Source organism: Zonotrichia leucophrys, chromosome 1, assembly GCF_028769735.1.
Source record: "Zonotrichia leucophrys gambelii isolate GWCS_2022_RI chromosome 1, RI_Zleu_2.0, whole genome shotgun sequence".
In the NCBI taxonomy this organism is placed as follows: Eukaryota; Metazoa; Chordata; class Aves; order Passeriformes; family Passerellidae; genus Zonotrichia; species Zonotrichia leucophrys.
Genome location: NC_088169.1, coordinates 104,901,993 through 104,921,688, shown reverse-complemented (window position 1 = coordinate 104,921,688; position 19,696 = coordinate 104,901,993). Strand labels below are relative to the sequence as shown.

At 40.9% G+C, this 19,696-nt stretch overlaps 1 protein-coding gene and 1 long non-coding RNA gene across 2 annotated transcripts; both read left to right on the top strand.

Moving 5' to 3' along the window:
- Positions 1-9,614: 9,614 nt before the first annotated feature.
- On the top strand, positions 9,615-14,340 carry LOC135442267 (uncharacterized). Its single transcript, XM_064701878.1, has 6 exons — positions 9,615-9,872; positions 10,440-11,063; positions 11,371-12,564; positions 12,662-12,919; positions 13,106-13,297; positions 14,221-14,340. The coding sequence occupies exons 1-6, from the start codon at positions 9,615-9,617 to the stop codon at positions 14,338-14,340; spliced, it is 2,646 nt and encodes an 881-aa protein (XP_064557948.1).
- Positions 14,341-14,378: 38 nt separating this feature from the next.
- On the top strand, positions 14,379-15,401 carry LOC135443145 (uncharacterized). The gene is made up of 3 exons (XR_010438840.1): positions 14,379-14,402; positions 14,611-14,737; positions 15,146-15,401. It is a non-coding gene; the product is annotated as an uncharacterized LOC135443145 (long non-coding RNA).
- Positions 15,402-19,696: the final 4,295 nt, after the last annotated feature.

Below are 19,696 nucleotides of genomic sequence, written 5' to 3'. Positions count from 1 at the left end.
GTGAACATGGCAGAATCCCTTGTATTTCCATGACATATGAAAGTAATTTCATTAATTAAAAATTAATGTCATGTTTTAAAGTGCATTTCTACCCTCAGCAGGACTAAATGGCCATTGTTCAATTTTTGGTAGTAAAACTGGTTTTATGGAGGAAAAGAGATTTTTCAGTGCAAATGTTCCTTTCTGCTCACAACAGTGCAATGAAACTGCCTAAATACAATTCTAATTATTCATGGACTTCTGGCAGCAGAAAAAATTGTGGACATAAAAGTAAGGGGGATTTATTAATCCTAATCCCAACATTTTAAACTGATAGAGGGTGTTGCAGACATCTTTTTATGAAAAATCCTTTCTTTAAGATTTTTCCTCCTGAGAAACTGAGAAGCCTCAGGAACAAAATGTAAACAATGGTTATCTGCTGCTGTGGAATGCAACAGGTGCATCTGGGATTGGCCCATGTTGGATGTTTCTAATTAATGGCCAATCACAGCCCAGCTGGCTTGGACAGAGAGTCTGAGCCACAAACCTTTGTTATTCATTCTTTGCTATTCCATTCTTAGCTAGCCTTCTGATGAAACCTTTTCTTATATTCTTTTAGTATAGTTTTAATGTAATATATATCATAAAATAATAAATCAAGTCTTCTGAAACATGGAGTCAGATTCTCATCTCTTCCCCAGTCCAAAAACCTCTGTGAACACTGTCACAAGGGTGTTTGATATCTGGAAATGCTGACTTTTAAGCAATACCAGGCAAATGTTAGAGAGTGAGCACCAAATTATCTCACTTGGCCAGCACAGGTCCTGGTGGAACAGTGCACATGACGAAGCAGCAGAGCACTCTGACTCTTCCATAGCAAAGCTAAAATCTAAAAATCCAACAGGTCCATCCATCACCTCTGGATGTGCATGCATGGGCACTCAGCCACTGTGCTGCTTTTCTCCTGCTTGGCTCAGGACCAGGGCTCTCAGGTGCCTCCAGACTGCTGCTTTTCCCAAGCAGATCCACAAACCTGCTCAATTTCCCTGTGCTTTATGCAGGCTTTAAACATGCAGATCTGTAGCTCCCCTCTGTGAGACTTTTCTAGCCCTTCCAAAGAACATATTTTTCCCTCCTCACTTTCTCTTTGTCCCACATGGTCTGTACTCCTGCTTTATCACTTACTGGCCCTCTGGAGATAAGTGATAAGCAGAGATGACAGATATTTTTGCTTAGATCTTTTCCTCCCCTGCTCACTCCCTCTTGCCTCTCCTTTCTTCCATGTACAAGGTGAGAGTCTGGACCTGCTGGAATTCATTGTACTCTGAATTTCATTGAACTTGGAATTTTACAGTCATGGAAATCAACACAGCCAAGGTGTCTCATGGTAAAAACCTGCCTGTGATGCACCTACTGTTATTAGCTATTTCTGACAAACATCTTTGCACAACGAGAACATGAATTACATAAAAATGGGCAAACCTGAAATACAAATTAACCTTCAATATCATATCAACCATCACTAAAGACTGAAAATTTAAAATAGTCTATTGGCAAAATTAAATTTTAGCTGTAGTGTATTCATCGCAATTTCAAATTTCCTCTGCCTGCACCACACCTGTTTGAAAGTATTTCTAATCCTGTCTCTAAAATGCTGGGAGATAGTCTCCAGAACTCGCTAGATGGTACATATTTAAATAATAATTTTAAATAGTAAATTTGCTGATAAATAGAAAGGGCAATCTACAATAAGGACAAGATAACCTTCAGCACACCTTCCTTCACTGAAAATGGAACACTACTTGGATGCATCAGCACCAGGGTCACATATTTGGAAATTTATACAAGGCACTAAGATAAAGAAGCCATTTATGGACTCTGTTTGTCCTGAGTGTGGGAAGCCACTACTACCTGTGCAAATGCTTATCATTGATGTGAATGTGAATCATCCCATCTGAAATGCCAGATCTCTCCATACAAGAATTGAGGTTCCCAAAGAGCTGCTCAGAATAATCCAGGGTTTCACTGCAATAATTAATGAGCCAAAACTTCCCTTAGTTTCCAATTTCTTTGCTTTGAACCCAGAAAAATTCTTAGAGTCTGATTTTGCCTATGTAAATCTGACAAGATTTATAACAAGTTTTTGATGGCTTTGTATTTTCATATTCAGCTGTTTGATTTAAGTTTTTGAAATCTGTCTAAATTCTTGGAGTGATAATGGGTTAGGATGACAAATTATTTCTTTAAAATAGAGGAAATGAACATGCTTGAAAGTATGGATGTCTGCAAGGTGTTTGTTTTGTTTGGTTTGTTTTTTTTGTTGCTTAGCCTCTGAGTTTTAGAGTTTGGTTTTTTTTTTGAAAAAGTTGTGGTGCAATAGACTGGATGTTTTATGAACATATCAAAATCTTAAGCACTGGCAGCATTTCCATTTATTGAGCAAAGCATAAAGATGTATTCAATTGTCTACTGCCATAGTTCTCAGGGAGCTGAGAAATAGGAGCAATATGTAATTAATCTTTTGTGCTGCAGTTTAAAATAGGCCATGCAATTTAATTTTTATTTTGTTTATTTTCTTTTTCTCTTTTTTGCCTTTAAAGTATAATTTTGTACATCACCTAAATTAATGTAAAGCCTGTTTACAAGTTTTATCAGCTGGAGGGGTTATTGACATTTCATTATTGCGGGACATAAAACCTGCAAAATGCTTTATCACTGTGTTTCAGTAAATCAAAGCAAATTATTTCTGGAAACACCCCATTGTGGAGCAAAGGAGGAGAGAATAAGAGAATCTCTCTGCTTCTACCTCTGGATTTTCCATCCCGATCTCCTGTCAGTGCTAACTCAGCTGGACAGGTGGGTGCAGTGCTTTGTCAAACATTCCCTTTCCCCTGGCATTTCTGGTCCTTGCTGGCTGGAAAATTGAGGGAGCTGCAACAGGATGACCATGCCAAGAGAATAGGAGCTTATGGGTGTACAGCTAAATCTGATTGACAGCAAACCCACATGAAATCAGCAAAGGCAGAGGCTGAACAGCTCTTTTACATGATGCTGTGACAGCCATGCAGAGAGCTGTGCTTGGAGTAAAAGGACTTAATGGGAGTTAAATGGAACTTTCTGGGAGTTAAATGGGACTTTCTGGGGGTTAAATGGGACTTTCTGGAGGTTAAATGGGACTTTCTGGGAGTTAAATGAGACTTTCTGGGGGTTAAATGGCACAGTGGAGGAGATGAACACTACTCACCCAATTGTATCCCCTGCATATTTGGAGATAAATCCTACAGATTGCAGCTGAAAGCTCCTTTTCAGAACTTTTAGCATCTCCATGTTGGGGACAGGATTAAATCAAAGTGTAATCACTCCTTAGTTATTTTACAGTTTTTCAACAAATTTATGGGGGATGGGTAAAATTTGAGTCAATTCCCACTATGATAAAGCAAAGAGATCCCTCAGAAGAAGATATACAATTAAGAATAATATCTGAGCCAAGAGTATCTGGAATGTATGAATAAATACAGTTGATATTCTATCCCATCTCCATTGCCTGGCCTCTTAATCCATAGCCCCATATTTTTATTGATTTTATAGGAGAGAATTGGTTCTGTAGTAAAGGGTAACAATGTAAGCTGTTGCTGCACAGAATTACCAGAAAACAGGTGATTAGCAACCCAGTTGGATCTCTCAGCAACTGACCAGCCAAAGCTGTCTGGAAAAGGTCAGAAGAGCACAAAACACCACCCTGAGTCACACAAAAGCTGCTACTAAGGATTGAGACTTGGGGGTGAAAAGCTGCTGTGGGAATAGGAGGCTGTGAATGAGTGGGAAGTTCATCCTGGAGCAAAACCAGCCAGGAGAATATTCACAGGAGATGTTCCCTCGGCAGAGCAGGATGAGGATCTGATGCTGGGGAGCATCAGATGCTAGGTGTGCGTGTATACAACTGTGTACTAGGACAGAGGAAGTGAACAAGAAGCCAATACAGACTTATGGATAAAAAAGGGATGAAATTTTAGGGTATTGAACTGTCACAGACATATTTTATGAAAAATCCTTTCCTTAGGATTTCTCCTCCTGAGAAGCTGAGAGGCCTCAGGAACAAAATGTAAACAATGGTTATCTGCTGCTGTGGAATGCAACAGGTGCATCTGTGATTGGCCCATGTTGGATGTTTGTAATTAATGGCCAATCACAGTCAGCTGGCTCGGACAGAGAGTCTGAGACACAAGCCTTTGTTATCATTCCTTCTTTTTCTATTTTAGCTAGCCTTCTGATGAAACCTTTGCTTCTATTCTTTTAGTATAGTTTTAATGTAATGTATATCATAAAATAATAAATCAAGCCTTCTGAAACATGGAGTCAGTTCCTCGTCTCTTCCCTCATCCTAAGACCCCTGTGAACATGGTCAGAGTGAGCATGTAGACAGATGTTTCCAGTCGTAGTGGTTGTATACTCTTGGTGTTTCTTTGTGCCTATACAAGGCACTGTCTCCTCCCAGAAATGCCATTCAAGAGGCTAAGATGAGGTAGGAAAAGCACAACTGGGGTGAAAAGGGAGGGGGACACCAGGTACAATTAATGCTCCTCAATTCCCTCTCTGTCCAGCTGGATACAGCAGCAGTAGGATGTGGCTGAGTGCAGGCCCATGGGGATGACAATGACAAAGCTAAACTGATCATACCGGCAAATACCAGGGCATTTATGAGAACTATCTTATACACAGATCTTACAGTGATTTAATTATTGCTCCAGCTTCAGGGACCAGTCACTCAGAAGGGAACACTGCTGCTGCAGAATGCAGTAATTTCCCTAACAGGCTATCATTTGTCCTTTTAATGTTGTCTGAGAAGCTCATCTTTAGTCAACATTTGAGTAGGAAAACAGCTGTGGTAACTGTGGGGTTTATATTGGCAAGCAGTCGCTTCTTAATGCTGATGGGGGTAGAGGTTAAAATTGAAACATCTATTCCAATTCCAGCCATCTATTAGGGGACAGAATTTATTGCTCCTATATACTGTGAAATTTGGCTTGGCAGAAATCACAAAAAAAAGTCAAGAACTGCTGTAAAGAGGTGCCAACTCTCCTATAAGGAGAGAAGTATCATTTGTGGGGGGAAAAAAACCCTACCAGAAGGTGTAGTAAAAATGATGGAAAAGTTACTTAAGCTGACAGTTATAAAACATCTCCCTTCTACCTGAAACTGTCCATACCAGAAATGGCATACCAGGAAAAAAATCCCCAGAAAATTACATTTTAGTAGAAAGGATCAAAACAAATGGCAAAGAAGAGTTGCATTCATATGTGCTTCTCATATGTCTCTGCTATGAAAAAAAAACCAAAACAAACATTTAATTTTCACAATTGCTCATGCAGAGCAGAGAGAGAGAGAGGCACCTTTAGGAAGAAGGAGAAGGAGCATCCTACATTGCCAGGGTACCAGTGGGGTGCATGCTGATGACCTTTAAGGAGGGGAGATGTCCAGAATCTGCTCCATGCTTCTCTTGCCCAAAGGTGGGGCTGCTCCTGTAAAAGCCTTACAAGAACAAAAAGCCTCAAGTTAGGAACAGGCCAGCAGAGCCATCTCAACACCACTCTCAGAAAACCCTATTGTCCTCTTTAAATCATTGTACTTCTTCTTATCCACAGAATCCTAAAGGAAAGTCTGACAGGAACACTGAAACTAAAGCAATCTTTCTCATCACTAATTTTATCTCCATTTCTGAGTGTCACCATTTACATATTGTTTTTTAAATTTTGGTGAGTGTTTCACAGCCTTTAATAAACTTTAATTCTACTCATTTGAGCAAAGGTGCTCCTATTAGTGTCATTTTTTTTTTAGATGAGACAATTGAGACTGAGGAGGAAATTGATTGTTAATTTTAGTTTTCAGTATGACATACATAACCTGACTTTTCAGGAAACTTGGCACTGCTAAGCCCTTTGTGTATAGGTCTGAATAACATCCTGAGGTGGGCCCAGGGTTAGAAATGTAGTTGCACACTGCTGTCAGCATGACATGGTCCATTAACATTTAAGACCTGTATCCCACTAATTTCTCTGTAAGTTGATATTAAAATTATTTATCCCATCAACTACAGTTGCAAAAGTGAGTGATCAGCACTTTGCAAAGCTTCTATCCACACTGCAAGCTGACCAGCTGGAAAATGAGAAGGTCTGAACTGGTCAAGGCTTGTAAAAATGCTCCTTGGAGTAATTCACTGAACATCATGCAGAAACATTTAGGAGGATATTGTTCATTCCCTTCCTGAAGTCTGCTCTGTTTATTACACTCCTTTCAACAGATGCAGAAAGATTGTCCAGCATTTTGCAGACATAACTGCATATCACTTTGTTACTCAGGAGATCTATTCTGCACAATTTAAAGGGGAAATTACCTATGGAAAAAGGAGGTTCGGTCTGAGCTATGGAAACATATGAACAATGAGTGGATTAAGGTTGCCTGAGCAAACTTGATTGTAACATTCTCTCACTTGCATCCTTGATTCTCCAGCTGCTTTCAAACCTTGGCTGAGATAATTTCTTTTTTTGTTGTTTTTCCTTTAATCCCTTCATTCCCCTGGGGTGCTCAGTAAGGGAGGATTATGCTGACACCTACCATGTCTTTGTGTAAGGTTATTTATGATCAGCAGCAAGTGGCCTCCATCACACCAACACCCCCCTGCACTGTGCCACATCAGTGAAATGGTGTGCTGCTGTGGGCTCTGCCAGGTGTTGGATCATGGATGAGAGCACCTTGGCTGTCACAGCCATCATTTCTGTCTTCTTTTAATACCCAGACATCCCACATGTCAGCTAACTGGGAAAAGGTTTGTGCCCAGTCACTTTGCTTGCATCCCATGGGAAATTTGTGCTGGTGTGGGAAGTCCTGCCCTTTTGAGGACAGCAAACAGCAGTGTCCCTTGAAATGCAAAAGATTTCCTTGTGTGTAATGACCTGCCTCTTAGGGCAGCTGAACTTCCTGTTAATTAATCCCTTGAGGTGATTAGAGTGGAACAACAAGGATTGACTGGTGTCAATGAGGCAGGTTTGGTTTAAAACAATTTGATTGGAATGGAAAGGAGGTAGTGGCTGTTTTGGTTCTTTTCTAGAAAAGTATGAGAATACCATAAAGAAAAAAAAAAAAAGAAAGAAGGAAAGGACAGATAGATAGATAGAAAGAAAGATAGATTAGATAGATAGATAGATAGATGATAGATAGATAGATAGATAGATAGATAGATAGATAGATAGATAGATAGATAGATAGATAGTGGAGGGGAAGGATACCATCAACCAAAAGAGACAAGACTTGATCACTGCAATTTTGATGTCTGTGGTTGGACTAATGATTTGCCTTGATTTATTGGGGGTGGAGGCCCATGAAAAGAAGACTTCATCAGGTTATATATATCAAAATTATTGTAGGAACCAGATGCCTGCTCAGGAAGGAGGTTCTTTGGGTCTTGCACAACACTAGATGTTGTACAAGATGTACAAGATGATGCATGTGCAGTTATCTGGTGGAGAGTTCCCAAAAAATTGGGGGATTTTGGGGTCCTTGGTGATCCACAGTCACCTCTAGAGATATGACTGCCATTGGACCCTGTTTCTCTGCAGCTGTGTCTTATGGGGAAAGGGGGAAGTTGGCCTCAAAAAAGCATTGCCCCATCTCTGTAGGATTTGCTTCTCATCAGACATTCCCCTTGATTGGTTTGAAACATGTTATTTAAAACATCATGTTCCTGATTGTCCTGAATGCAATCCAACCCAGGGAAAGCTGGATAAGGGTAAGGATGCCACAATTAGGAAATTTCTTTCCCAGAATCCAGGGTAGGGCACAAACTAGCCTATAGTTAAGAAGTTTTTTCCTCTCACCCTCTGACAGGCCCCAGTATCTATCACACTGACCAGAAAATTCAGAGGGACAACAACAATGACAACAAAATCTGTGATGTGCTAAAAATATACACACGTAAAACTATGATTTTGTGAAGAATAATAGAATATGCTCCACACAATAAATTGCTGGAGATCTCAGCTGCAGATTTCATTTTGTGGAAAGACATGTGCCTCTTAAAATATATTCTTGTTAGAAGGAGAGAGATGGATACCAAAGTTTCAGCAGAGATAAAAGACATTTATCACAGAAACTCACCTGGCAGAGAGGAGAAGAGCAATATTTGCAGATGAATTTGATCAGATGAAGGGGTGAATAATACTTGGAGTTCTTTGGATTGAAAATAAGTAGGAATTGGTAAATTGTTTGAAAGGACTCTAATTTTTGACTGCATTTTTAACTGGTAATTTTTAAAAATAGATGCAAGTAAGTAGCTTGTGAAGACATGCTGTTGTTTCATTTTGGTCAGATTCTGTGGCTTCAAATAATCTGACAGAGCTGTGCTCAAGAGAGCTCCTGCTAAGTTCAGTACAGGAAGGAAAAGGTGTTCATTCTATAAAGAAACTATGAAGGCTTGACCAACCACTACACAAAATATTTAAATAAACACTTTTTATTTTATTTTTAAATTTTTGGCTTCTATTAACGAAAGCTATGATAACAACAAGCTGCAATGGGTGAAACAAAATCCAGGCTCATTAGAAATGTTCAGAAGTTTCATGCTAGTGTAAAAAAAATCCCTCAAAACCTGAACAGGACTATTTTTATTCCTAAATCACAGCTGATCTCACCCTGTGAAAATGTTACAAATCTTGCATATATGGAGAAGTATCTTGGCCTGCGAATTTCCAGATGTTTTCCTGGTCTTCATCAGTTACTTCCAAAACCCAGAAATTACTTGTTTACTGGGTTGCAAAACTCTGTTTGTCTGTACTGTGCACATCTCTAGCACAGATTTCTGGGGAATTTCAGCATTTCTTTTCTGAAGTGGAGGACTGGCAGGTAATTTCTGGCCCCTGCTCTCTCTGTGTCAAGAAAAGAAGCATAGACACTTCTGGTGCTGCACAGATTTGAGCTCTCCAGAAATCACACAGCCCTTGGATTTATTACCTCTTGCTATCAGTGGAGCAATTCCTATTGAATTCCCACTGGGTTGAGTCCCAGTGGCCAATAACTTTAGGAGAAACTTTCTTGTGATTGCTTTTCTCTTCTGTGTCACTGGAACTGAGTGTATTTGGGGTTGTTTTCTGAAGAGTGCAAGGAATTGGCATCTGTAAAGATCTGTGAGGAACTTTTCCTGCATCTTTGTGGAGGACAGCAGCTGTGTCAGAGCAGGGAGCACCACTGAAATATGACTGATTTGATTGTTGCTATGTTGGAAAAGAAATGAAATTTAGCAAAATGTTTTATTATAGTTTAGTTGTGAGTTTTGTGTGAATTGGTTTGTAAAAATAATTTTGTAGCCGTTGATATTATGTGATTGAGTTCTGTGTAACCCTGGCAAGTAGCTTTAGAAACCTAATAAACATTAAGCCAGGGTAGGAGAGTAAGAAGACTAACCGGTTTGGGGATAGCATACAATAGGACAGCTAGAAGATTTATGATTTTGCTCATGAACTAGGGAATGTATTACAAGGGTCCGTAGTTTGGCGAAGGGCCACTGTTTCTTGGAGACTTTGCGAAGGGCCACTGTTTCTTGGAGACTTTGTTATGAATTGCTTGTATATAAAAGGAAAACACCCATGTGTGAATTTCGGGGCTCTGTTTTTGGGGACGCTAGTCCGCAGGCCCCCGGGCCCTTCAATAAAGCGCCGCACAAAACTTATCCGAGTTTTGTGTCCTTTATCAATCGGGCAACAGTTTTCTGGAGACTGCGGCAGGACTCCAAGGGCACCTGGGGCGGCTCGCATCTCAATCCACTCCAAGCCGGCGCCGAGCACTTCTCGGAGGAGTCATCGGGTCGTGCCCGACCCCCTGCGCCTGTCGGACGACTGCAGAAGGTAAGCCCGAAGGCGCTTTATATTGGAAAAAGGTGATAATTGGATTTGGTTTGGTGGTTAATGGAAAAAGCCTAGGCTCCGGCCATAAGACGTCTAGGGTACGCAGGTCCGGAATTCACCTCCTATTGTTTTTTTCTTGGGGAAGGACGGCGAAAAGGTATATTGGTTTATTGGGATTAAAGGTGGAATAGAAAAAAAAAAAAAAAAAAAATTAAAGGCTGTAATATGATGTCTTTTAAAACTTTTAAAACTTTGGTGCAGGCCAATGGAAAAATACCTGGAAATACGCCATTAGGTTGTATATTGAAAAGGTGGAAAGGCGAAGGCTTTTCTCAAGAGTTAGATAAGAGCAAAATGATAGATTATTGTAACCGTTGGTGGCCTGAATATGAGATTGGGGAAGTGGGATGGCCAGTGAATGGTACACTGGAATTGGGGATAATGGAATCCTTGATGCACTTTTTAAGGAGGAATGAGAAATGGGATGAAATAGCATATTTAGATTTGTTTTTCGTTTTATATCGGAAAGAAGAATGGCAAAAGGAGTGTGGTATTTTGGTTTTACAGATGAATGATGAGAGCAGGTGTGTTGGATGTAGAGAAAGAAAGGAGCGTGATTTGTATCCCCCGATTGAAGAAGATTTGTCCTATTGTGTAGCACCTCCGAGGGGTCCGGTTGTTCCTAAGGTACCTTTTGCTCCTCCTGCTGACGTAACTATAAAAAGGGCATCTAGTGAGAGTGACAGTGATACTGAAAAGAGTGAAAGTATTAAAAGGACTCCGTTAGCAGAGCGGACTCGCCAAGGAAGGAAGGGGCAGAAGGGGCCACAGTTAATTGCGCCGTTAAGGGAAGCTGTGGGACCACAGGGAGAAAGGATACTTATAAAGGTGCCTTTCTCTCCAGGGGACTTGGTAATATGGAAACAATCGGCTGGAAGTTACCGGAAGGATCCCGAAAGGGTAGCAAGGGTGGTTAAAATGGTGATAAAAACTCAGAATCCGGACTGGAATGATTTACAGGTATTATTGGATACTATAATGGATTCTACAGAAAAGGAGATGGTTATTAAAGCTATGAGAGAAAAGGCTCGTGAGGAGATTAGGTTGCGACAACTAAATGAAACAGTTGATGAATTGGTGCCAAGTGAGGAACCCAGGTGGGATCCAAACTCTACGGGAGGAATAAGGGCTGTAAAACGATATCAGGAATTGTTGGTGGAAGGAATTAGAACAGGAATACCTAAGACTATGAATTGGTCTAAGCTGTATTTTCGGGGGGAAGGAATTGGATCATCAATTTTTGTATATGCCAAATTGCCCCACACCCCTTCTTGGCAGAGACCTATTGTCCCGACTTAATGTGAAAATAATATTTGAAGGGGGAAGGGTGAAATTGGAGATACCTGAGGAACAAATAGCAGGCATTTTTGTGATTAAGGAAGTAGATGCCTCTCCTATTCCAGAAGAAATTGAGCAGGCTGTAGTACCCTGGGTGTAGGAGTCGGTGGTCCCCGGGAAATCTAAAGCTGCCCAGCCAGTAAAAGTGGAACTTAAGGAAGGGGCCCGACCAGTGAGGGTAAAGCAATACCCCTTGAAGCTTGAGGCAAGGAGGGGAGTAGCCCCGTTAATTAAACAATTTTTGGTTCAAGGAATATTACAGGAATGTGAATCGGAGTATAATACTCCAATTTTTCCAGTGAAAAAGCCTAATGGTAAATATCGTTTGGTACAGGACTTGAGAGCGATTAATGAAATAGTAAAGGACATACATCCAGTTGTTGCTAATCCTTATACATTGTTAACATCTGTATCGGAGGAGTTTAAATGGTTTTCTGTGATTGATCTTAAAGATGCTTTCTTCTGCATCCCACTGGCAGTAGAGAGTAGGAAATATTTTGCCTTCGAGTGGGAGAGTCCTGATTCTGGGAGAAAGAGGCAGCTTACGTGGACCAGACTGCCACAAGGGTTTAAGCTCAGCCCCACTATTTTTGGAAATCAACTGGCCAAGGAGCTGGAGGAATGGAAGATAACCCAGGTAACAATATCTCCATCCTTGTATGTAGTCCTGCAGTACGTGGACGACATTTTTCTGGCCACTAAGGAAAGGGACATGTGTGTGGAATTAACAATTAAATTACTTAATATGCTTGGCCAAGCAGGGTATAAGGTCTCTAAGGAAAAAGCTCAATTGATCAAAAATAGTGTTATTTATCTCGGTTGTGAGATCACACAAGGGCAGAGACGTTTGGGAGTTAACCGAATAGAGGCAATATGTGCTATTCCTTTGCCTCGCAACCATCAGGAATTGAGATCTTTTCTAGGAATGGTGGGATGGTGTCGACTGTGGATCATGAACTTCGGTCTCCTAGCCAAGCCACTGTATGAGGCCTTGAAGCAGCATCGGTTGGAATGGACGACACAACAAAAGAAGGCCTTCCAGGAATTGAAGCAGGCACTAAAGGAGGCCCCAGCCCTAGGACTCCCTGACCTGACCAAGGAATTCCAGTTATATGTAAATGAGAGGCAAAAACTGGCATTGGGAGTCCTCACCCAGAAGGTGGGATCATGGAAGAGGCCAGTAGGATACTTCTCTAAACAACTGGATTTGGTAAGTTCCGGGTGGCCCTCGTGTTTACGAGCCGTGGCAGCAACAATAATCCTTATTCAGGAGGCCCGGAAATTGACTTTGGGGGCAAAAATGAAAGTGTTTGTTCCCCATATGGTCATGGCTGTTTTGGAGCAAAAGGGGGGGTCACTGGCTATCATCAAGTCGAATGTTGCAATACCAGGCTATCCTGAGAGAACAGGATGATATTGAAATAAAGACTACTAACCATGTTAATCCAGCAGAGTTTTTACGCAGTGACCAGGAGGCTGGGGGACTGGTGCACGATTGCGTGGAGGTAATTGAACAAGTGTATGCCAGCAGACCCGACCTAAAGGATGAACCATTGGAAGACCCTGAATGGGAACTATACACTGATGGATCCAGTTTTGTTGAGAATGGGACTCGCTATGCTGGGTATGCAGTGGTAACATCGGATCAGGTAATAGAAGCAAAGGCTTTGTTACCTGGAACTTCAGCCCAGAAGGCAGAGGTGATTGGACTCGCCAGAGCTCTGTACTTGAGCAAGGACAAAAGGGTTAATATCTGGACAGATTCTAAATATGCCTTTGGTGTGGTTCATGTGCATGGGGCGTTATAGAAAGAAAGGGGGCTTTTGAATTTACAGGGAACCAATATCAAGCACCGGGAGGAAGTGCTACAGCTACTGGATGCGGTACATAGTCCCAAAGCAGTTGCAGTAATGCATGTTAGAGGACATCAGAATGCAGAAGGAGAAGTTTACAGAGGAAATCGATTTGCTGATGTTACAGCACGGCAAGTGGCACGGGAAGTATGGACTCAAATGGCATTGGTACCGGTAAGAACAAATCCGGCTACCCCGTACCTGAATCAGGAGCCCAAATATTCAATAGAAGATGGAAAACTAATAAACTTGCTAGGGGCACAGAGGAATCAGCTCGGGTGGTATGTTACGCCGATGGGACAAATAGTGGTACCGACTCGCATAATGAAATTTATTTTGGAATCAGAACATAATAAATGCCATTGGGGGGCAGAAGCATTGGTAAAATTTTTAAAGAATGAGATAATCTCTAATCAGATGTTAACAATGGCAAAAAGAGTTAATGCAATGTGCCCGGTATGTTTGAAAAATAATCCAGTAGTTAGGAGACAAATACAAATGAGAAAGTTGCAAATTGGGCCACAACCAAGAGATTATTGGCAAGTTGATTTTTCTGAATTGCCTAGGGCACAAAGATACAGATACTTGTTAGTGTACGTATGTACGTTTTCAGGGTGGCCAGAAGCTTTTCCGTGTAGAACTAATCAGGCTAAGGAGGTGGTAAAAACCTTGTTAAAAGAAATAATACCAAGATTTGGAGTACCCTTAGGATTGTCGTCAGATAGGGGTCCACATTTTATAGCCGGGGTAGTGCAGGAATTAGCACGGATGTTAGACATAACCTGGAATTTGCATACTCCCTGGAGACCTCAGTCTAGTGGGCAGGTGGAAAGAATGAATCACACTCTGAAAGGACAAATCAAAAGGATTTGCCAGGAAGCTAAACTGCACTGGCCTCAGGCTTTGCCTTTGGCCCTACTCAGGATTCGAATTAAACCGAGGGAAAAGGCAGGCGTAAGTCCATATGAGATACTATATGGCAAACCATATCATGCAACTGTATTAAAAGGGGAGGTACATGCGAGTGGGGATCAGGCAATTGCAGAGTATGTTATGTCACTTAATAAATTTTGAATTCTTTAAGAAATACGTTACAGTGGAATAAACCCTCACGCTGGAGAACTCTGTCCACGACATCCAGCCTGGGGACCAAGTGTACATCAAGAAGTGGATTACGGATCCGCTACGGGAATCATGGAGCGGACCCCACCAGGTGATGATGACGACCTACACGGCAGTGAAGGTCCAGGGGATGGACGCTTGGATCCATTACACCAGGGTAAAGAAGGCACCGTTCCAATGGGAAACCCAGATAGTGTCTCCAACCCGGATGATCTTCCGCGCAAAGCCGCCTTCTTAATTATATTGCTGCTAGTAATCATGAGACTGGTACCCGTTCAAGGGTCTATTTTAGTACAGGCTAAAGAAACAAAGGTTACAGCCATGGAAGGGATAGATGTTCAATTAACTTGTGTTATGTTTCACAGCCAGAAAGTTGAGGCCAGTGAAGTTATTGCAATATGGCAACGGGGGGCTGAAAGAAGCCGAGGCAAGACAGAAGTCGGTTGGGATCAGGATAAACAACAAGGAAACACGGTACTGAATCTTACTAAGGTAACCACAAATGATACGGGAGAATATACATGTTTGGTCAAAATACGGGATAGTTTTGATTACAAAAGAGTGAGTATGAGTGTTTTGCCATGGACAAGAGATCGTGCTGGGAGGAAACAAAATAGGGAACTGACCTGAGACAGAGTAGAGGACGGGACGAGCTAGTAAGAGAAGGGAGGCAAAGGTTGTGGGTGGTTGAATGTCACTAATCCTAGAATAGGGAATGCATGGTGGAGGCATGACAGAATGATGTCATCCTCACAGGGACACGGTGGAAGGAGAAGACGGGAGGCTAATGATACAATAGAACGAAATGCTGAGCAGGAAAACCTAGTGGTAGGATTAATTAGAGATTTTGGGATCATGCAGAACGTGACTAAAATAACAGCTTGTCTGCCATTACCACAGGCTGCAGGTGAACCAATTCCCTGGGGAATAATACCGGTAACCAAAATGCCTGAATCATTCAAGAATGTTTCATGGTCCTGCCAGTCAGTTCCTAAACAAGTAGAGGTATGGAGGGATTTGTGCATGACCACTCGGGCTATGACTAAAGAGGAATGTGAAATGAAACCAAATCATTTTGGTTGGATTCAAAATACCAGGAGGTGTTTGATTGCAACCCCAGTAGATGAGCCATGCAATACAGTACGAATAAGAACAAAATCCCAACGAAATGAGATGAGTTGTCAGAATATCCACACAGAATTTTGATACCTGGAAAAGTTGGAAGACATTGTGGGGACCCAGTGTTTTGGAACACTATAGTTACCTTGGGGAAGTACAATGGTGCATCCAATGGTCAGGGGTAAAGAATCAGTCACATTATAGGGCCATCATCACGTCTACATCTTCCCGAGAGTTCAGACCGCAGAAAGAGGATTGGAATTGTACTGAGGTTTTTACATGTGATACACCGGAAGACCGAATTGGATTGGTACCGGTGAAAATGGCATTAAAATGGGGATGTGAGTGTAGGGGGTATAATCACACGGTTAGCAGAGACTCCATGGATGGACCTATAGATTGCAGCTATACTACAGTGCACAGTCCTGGAAATCTAGTCTGGGTGTTGGGACACGGACAGTGGACCACACATTTATCTTTAGATGGATCAGTAACACAAATTACCCTAGGGGTTCCCACGTTGTGTCCATACTGGAAGCAGAATAGATTGATTCAAAGGAAAGGACTCAAAAAGAGGGAAGAATCCCTAGAGGAGCAGTGGCATGAACCTGGCACAGGAGTACAATTTGGGTGGATATTAGAGTCATTATTCCCTCCGATAGCAACATATCGAAATAGGGAAATGCTCAACAACTTGTTAGGACAGACAGAAAGATTGGCAGCAGCTACTAAGAAGGGATTTAAAGATCTAAATTTGCAATTGCAAGCTACATCAAGAATGACCTTACAAAACAGAATGGCATTGGATTTGCTACTGTTAAAAGAACAGGGAGTTTGTGGTTACCTGAGTAGGAGAATAGATCATTGCTGTGTACACATTCCAAATGTTACACTTGAAGTAGAGAAAGATATTTCCCAATTGGCAGAAGTGGAAACAAAAACCAAGGAAATTGAAAGGGAAGCACAGCATAATTGGATAGGAGCAGTATTTGATTCGTTGGGGCTTCACCTGTCTGGCTGGATTACTTCCGTTATACAGTATGTACTAATGCTTTTGGTATTTTTGGTGACTATATGGATTGTATACAGATGCCTTTTAGGTGTGATCGAAAAGGAAAGGAAGCGATCTATCCGGTTGCTGAAGGTGATGACCCATGGGTGGCAGAACGAAGAACATCCCCCACCTTGTTATGAAGATGTTACTGTCAATACCGTTGGTTGAGCATCCTTGCAGCAGGACTGAAGGATGCTCAAAAGGGGGGAAATGTTGGAAAAGAAATGAAATTTAGCAAAATGTTTTATTATAGTTTAGTTATGAGTTTTGTGTGAATTGGTTTGTAAAAATAATTTTGTAGCCGTTGATATTATGTGATTGAGTTTTGTGTAACCCTGGCAAGTAGCTTTAGAAACCTAATAAACATTAAGCCAGGGTAGGAGAGTAAGAAGACTAACCGGTTTGGGGATAGCATACAATAGGACAGGTAGAAGATTTATGATTTTGTTCGTGAACTAGGGAATGTATTACAAGGGTCCGTAGTTTGGCGAAGGTCCACTGTTTCTTGGAGACTTGGCGAAGGGCCATTGTTCCTTGGAGACTTTGTTATGAATTTCATGTATATAAAAGGAAAACACCCATGTGTGAATTTCGGGGTTCTGTTTTTGGGGACGCTAGTCCGCAGGCCCCCGGACCCTTCAATAAAGCGCCGCACAAAACTTATCCGAGTTTTGTGTCCTTTATCATTCGGGCAACAGCTAGAACTGGAAGAATTTTTAGGAAGAGGAATTGTATTGCAGCATTTTCCTAACACTATATTGGAAAAGGGAATGGGATTACAACCAGGAAAGAAATTCTGAACAAACCTGTTGTGATGCAGTGGGGTCTTTAACCAACAGGGCAATTAGTGATTAAAGGTGATATTTAGCCAAAAGGTTTATTTTCTTCTCAGTGGCCCCTAGAAAGAGGCTCTGGAACTGACTCAGGAGAATCACTACTTTTGTGGCACTTAGGTCAGCCTAAATTTTCCCTACTCTGTATTTGAGGTTTGGTAATAGGTATTGGTAGGGTTAGAGTTTAGCAACGGATTGAGCTGTTTCTACTGTAATATTTTATTTCTAACTGAGCACAGAGGAAAGTTCAGTAAAAAAATAAATCTAGTTAAAAGGAAATTATGAACTATAACAAAAGATAAGTCATTGTTGGGTTGACTTTAAAAAGTGAGGAAGGTGGAGATTTCTCTGCGCTAGAATCACATTACCAAGGCAGTAAAATGAGGAATTAGGAACAGGATAGATACGAGTTGAAGAGACTATTAAAAGATTACAGAGTTTAGAAACTGACAGAGTAGAACAATGACTACTCAACCTATATTTCACACTCCTAAAACAAATTAAGAAAATGTGCAAGAAACCTTTCATGGACGCACCCAGTACTAAACTAGTCAATGAAATAAAATTCCAAAAAAAATTAATCTGATCAAAACCACTTTGCACTCCAGGAACAAAAGTTCTAAATATAGTCTTTAGGCTATGAATGAGAGAATTTTGGAGACTTCAAGAAAACAAGTGTGTACCCACAATGTCCAGTCATTAGTCATTCATATATGGATGTACACATGTTCCTATCCACATATAAACGTGTGTCATTTTTTTGCAGCATTCAAAAATATTAATTTGTACAAAGGCTTTATTAAAAAACATAATTCCCTCAATTTTATTATGTGCCCTGCAATACAGAACATTTTTCTTGAACTCCAGGTTATGGGGTCAAATATTGCATAAAATAACAGCATAAAAGGAAGAAAAAAGATTGTAACCCTCTTGGCTATAAGTGAAAAGTTCAAAGCATGAAAGGAATGCAGAATAAAAGCTCAGAATGTCAAAATGATCCTCCTTAAATGCAAATATCTCATCACTTCAGTTCTAATATGATTATTTTTGCAGGGCTTGCCCTACTTTTTTTAACTTTAGGATTAGTTATAGCGCAATGTGTTCACCCTTAGAGCCATTTTGATGACATAAAATGCAAATGAGATTAAAGCACTTTTGTGTTTGCCTCTCTGTGACCCACTGAGGGCTCAACAGAGAGGTGACTGTTTCAGTTCAGCTCTAGACACTTGTTGGTTTTACAGATTCTTGTTTCTCCTGAAGAGCAGGGAATGGGAAAAGGATGATGCTCAATCCAGAGCAGGCTGAGCCATCTTTCCAGCTGGGGGGCTTTGGGAAACATCAGTGTTTCCAGGCACAGTGTGTGTTGTCACAGCTATAACCACAGACAATCTATACCTACCACATCCAGCATATTCTGCTTAGGTACCAACAAAAATGTCACCATTAAAATAAAATTTCTGTATTTTACCCTTCCAGGTTATGACATTTATTTGTGAATAGATTCAAGGAAGGATATTGAGATATCCCTGATGATAAGAACATTTGGGGCTTCATCACTGTAGGCCATGCCCAAGGTCATGAGTTTTCTTCATGAGCTGTAAAACCTCATAATGGAATCAGAGAATCACAGAATGTTCTGAGTTGAAAGGGACCCACAAGGATCTTTGAAATCCAACTCTTGGCCCTGCACAGAAAAACTCCAAGAATCACACCATGTCTGGAACTTATGAGAGTATTTTTTTAAAATATTTTTTATTATTTTTTTATGACAGCATTTTGCTTATGCTTATTAAAACATAGCCCAGTTTGAGACACCAATTTTCAGAATGAAGAAACCCCCTATTAGCATAAATGAATGACACATATTTGTAATCAATTTCTCTCTGATGAATTGACTAAGACTAGCCTGCTGATTTATCCTGCTATACCAGAATTATCATGAATTTTGATAGTGTATCTCTTGTGGAAATGGTCCACAGTTCGTGGGTATTTTTGTGCAATGCAAAAAAATACCTACCAGGATTGGAAAATTTCAAACCAATTCTAAAGGTAATACTAAAACATTAGTTATAAAATATAGGAAAAAACAAGGAATAAGTAAAGACTTGAAGAATAGAAGGAAATCTTAAAACCAATTGAAATGTGAAGGAATCCTGCACATATGAAATCTGCTTAACTGCATATTTCATTTGAAATGCCATTAAGGTGAAATGCACACTCCTTACAGAAAGCCCTGTTACTTTCCTTGCTGCTGCACTGGGGAGGGGGCAAGGAGTGAGTTGAGAGAGCTCTTAAACAGAGTATCTTAATGGATCAGGGTCTAATTGCTAAGCCCCTGGGCTAAGCCATCGTTTTTGAAGCTGACACCTCCAGATGCTGAATAAGCAAAGCTTTCCAGCAGGCACAAAGCCTGGAAAAGGAGATTTAACAACCCTACGAAGTTTC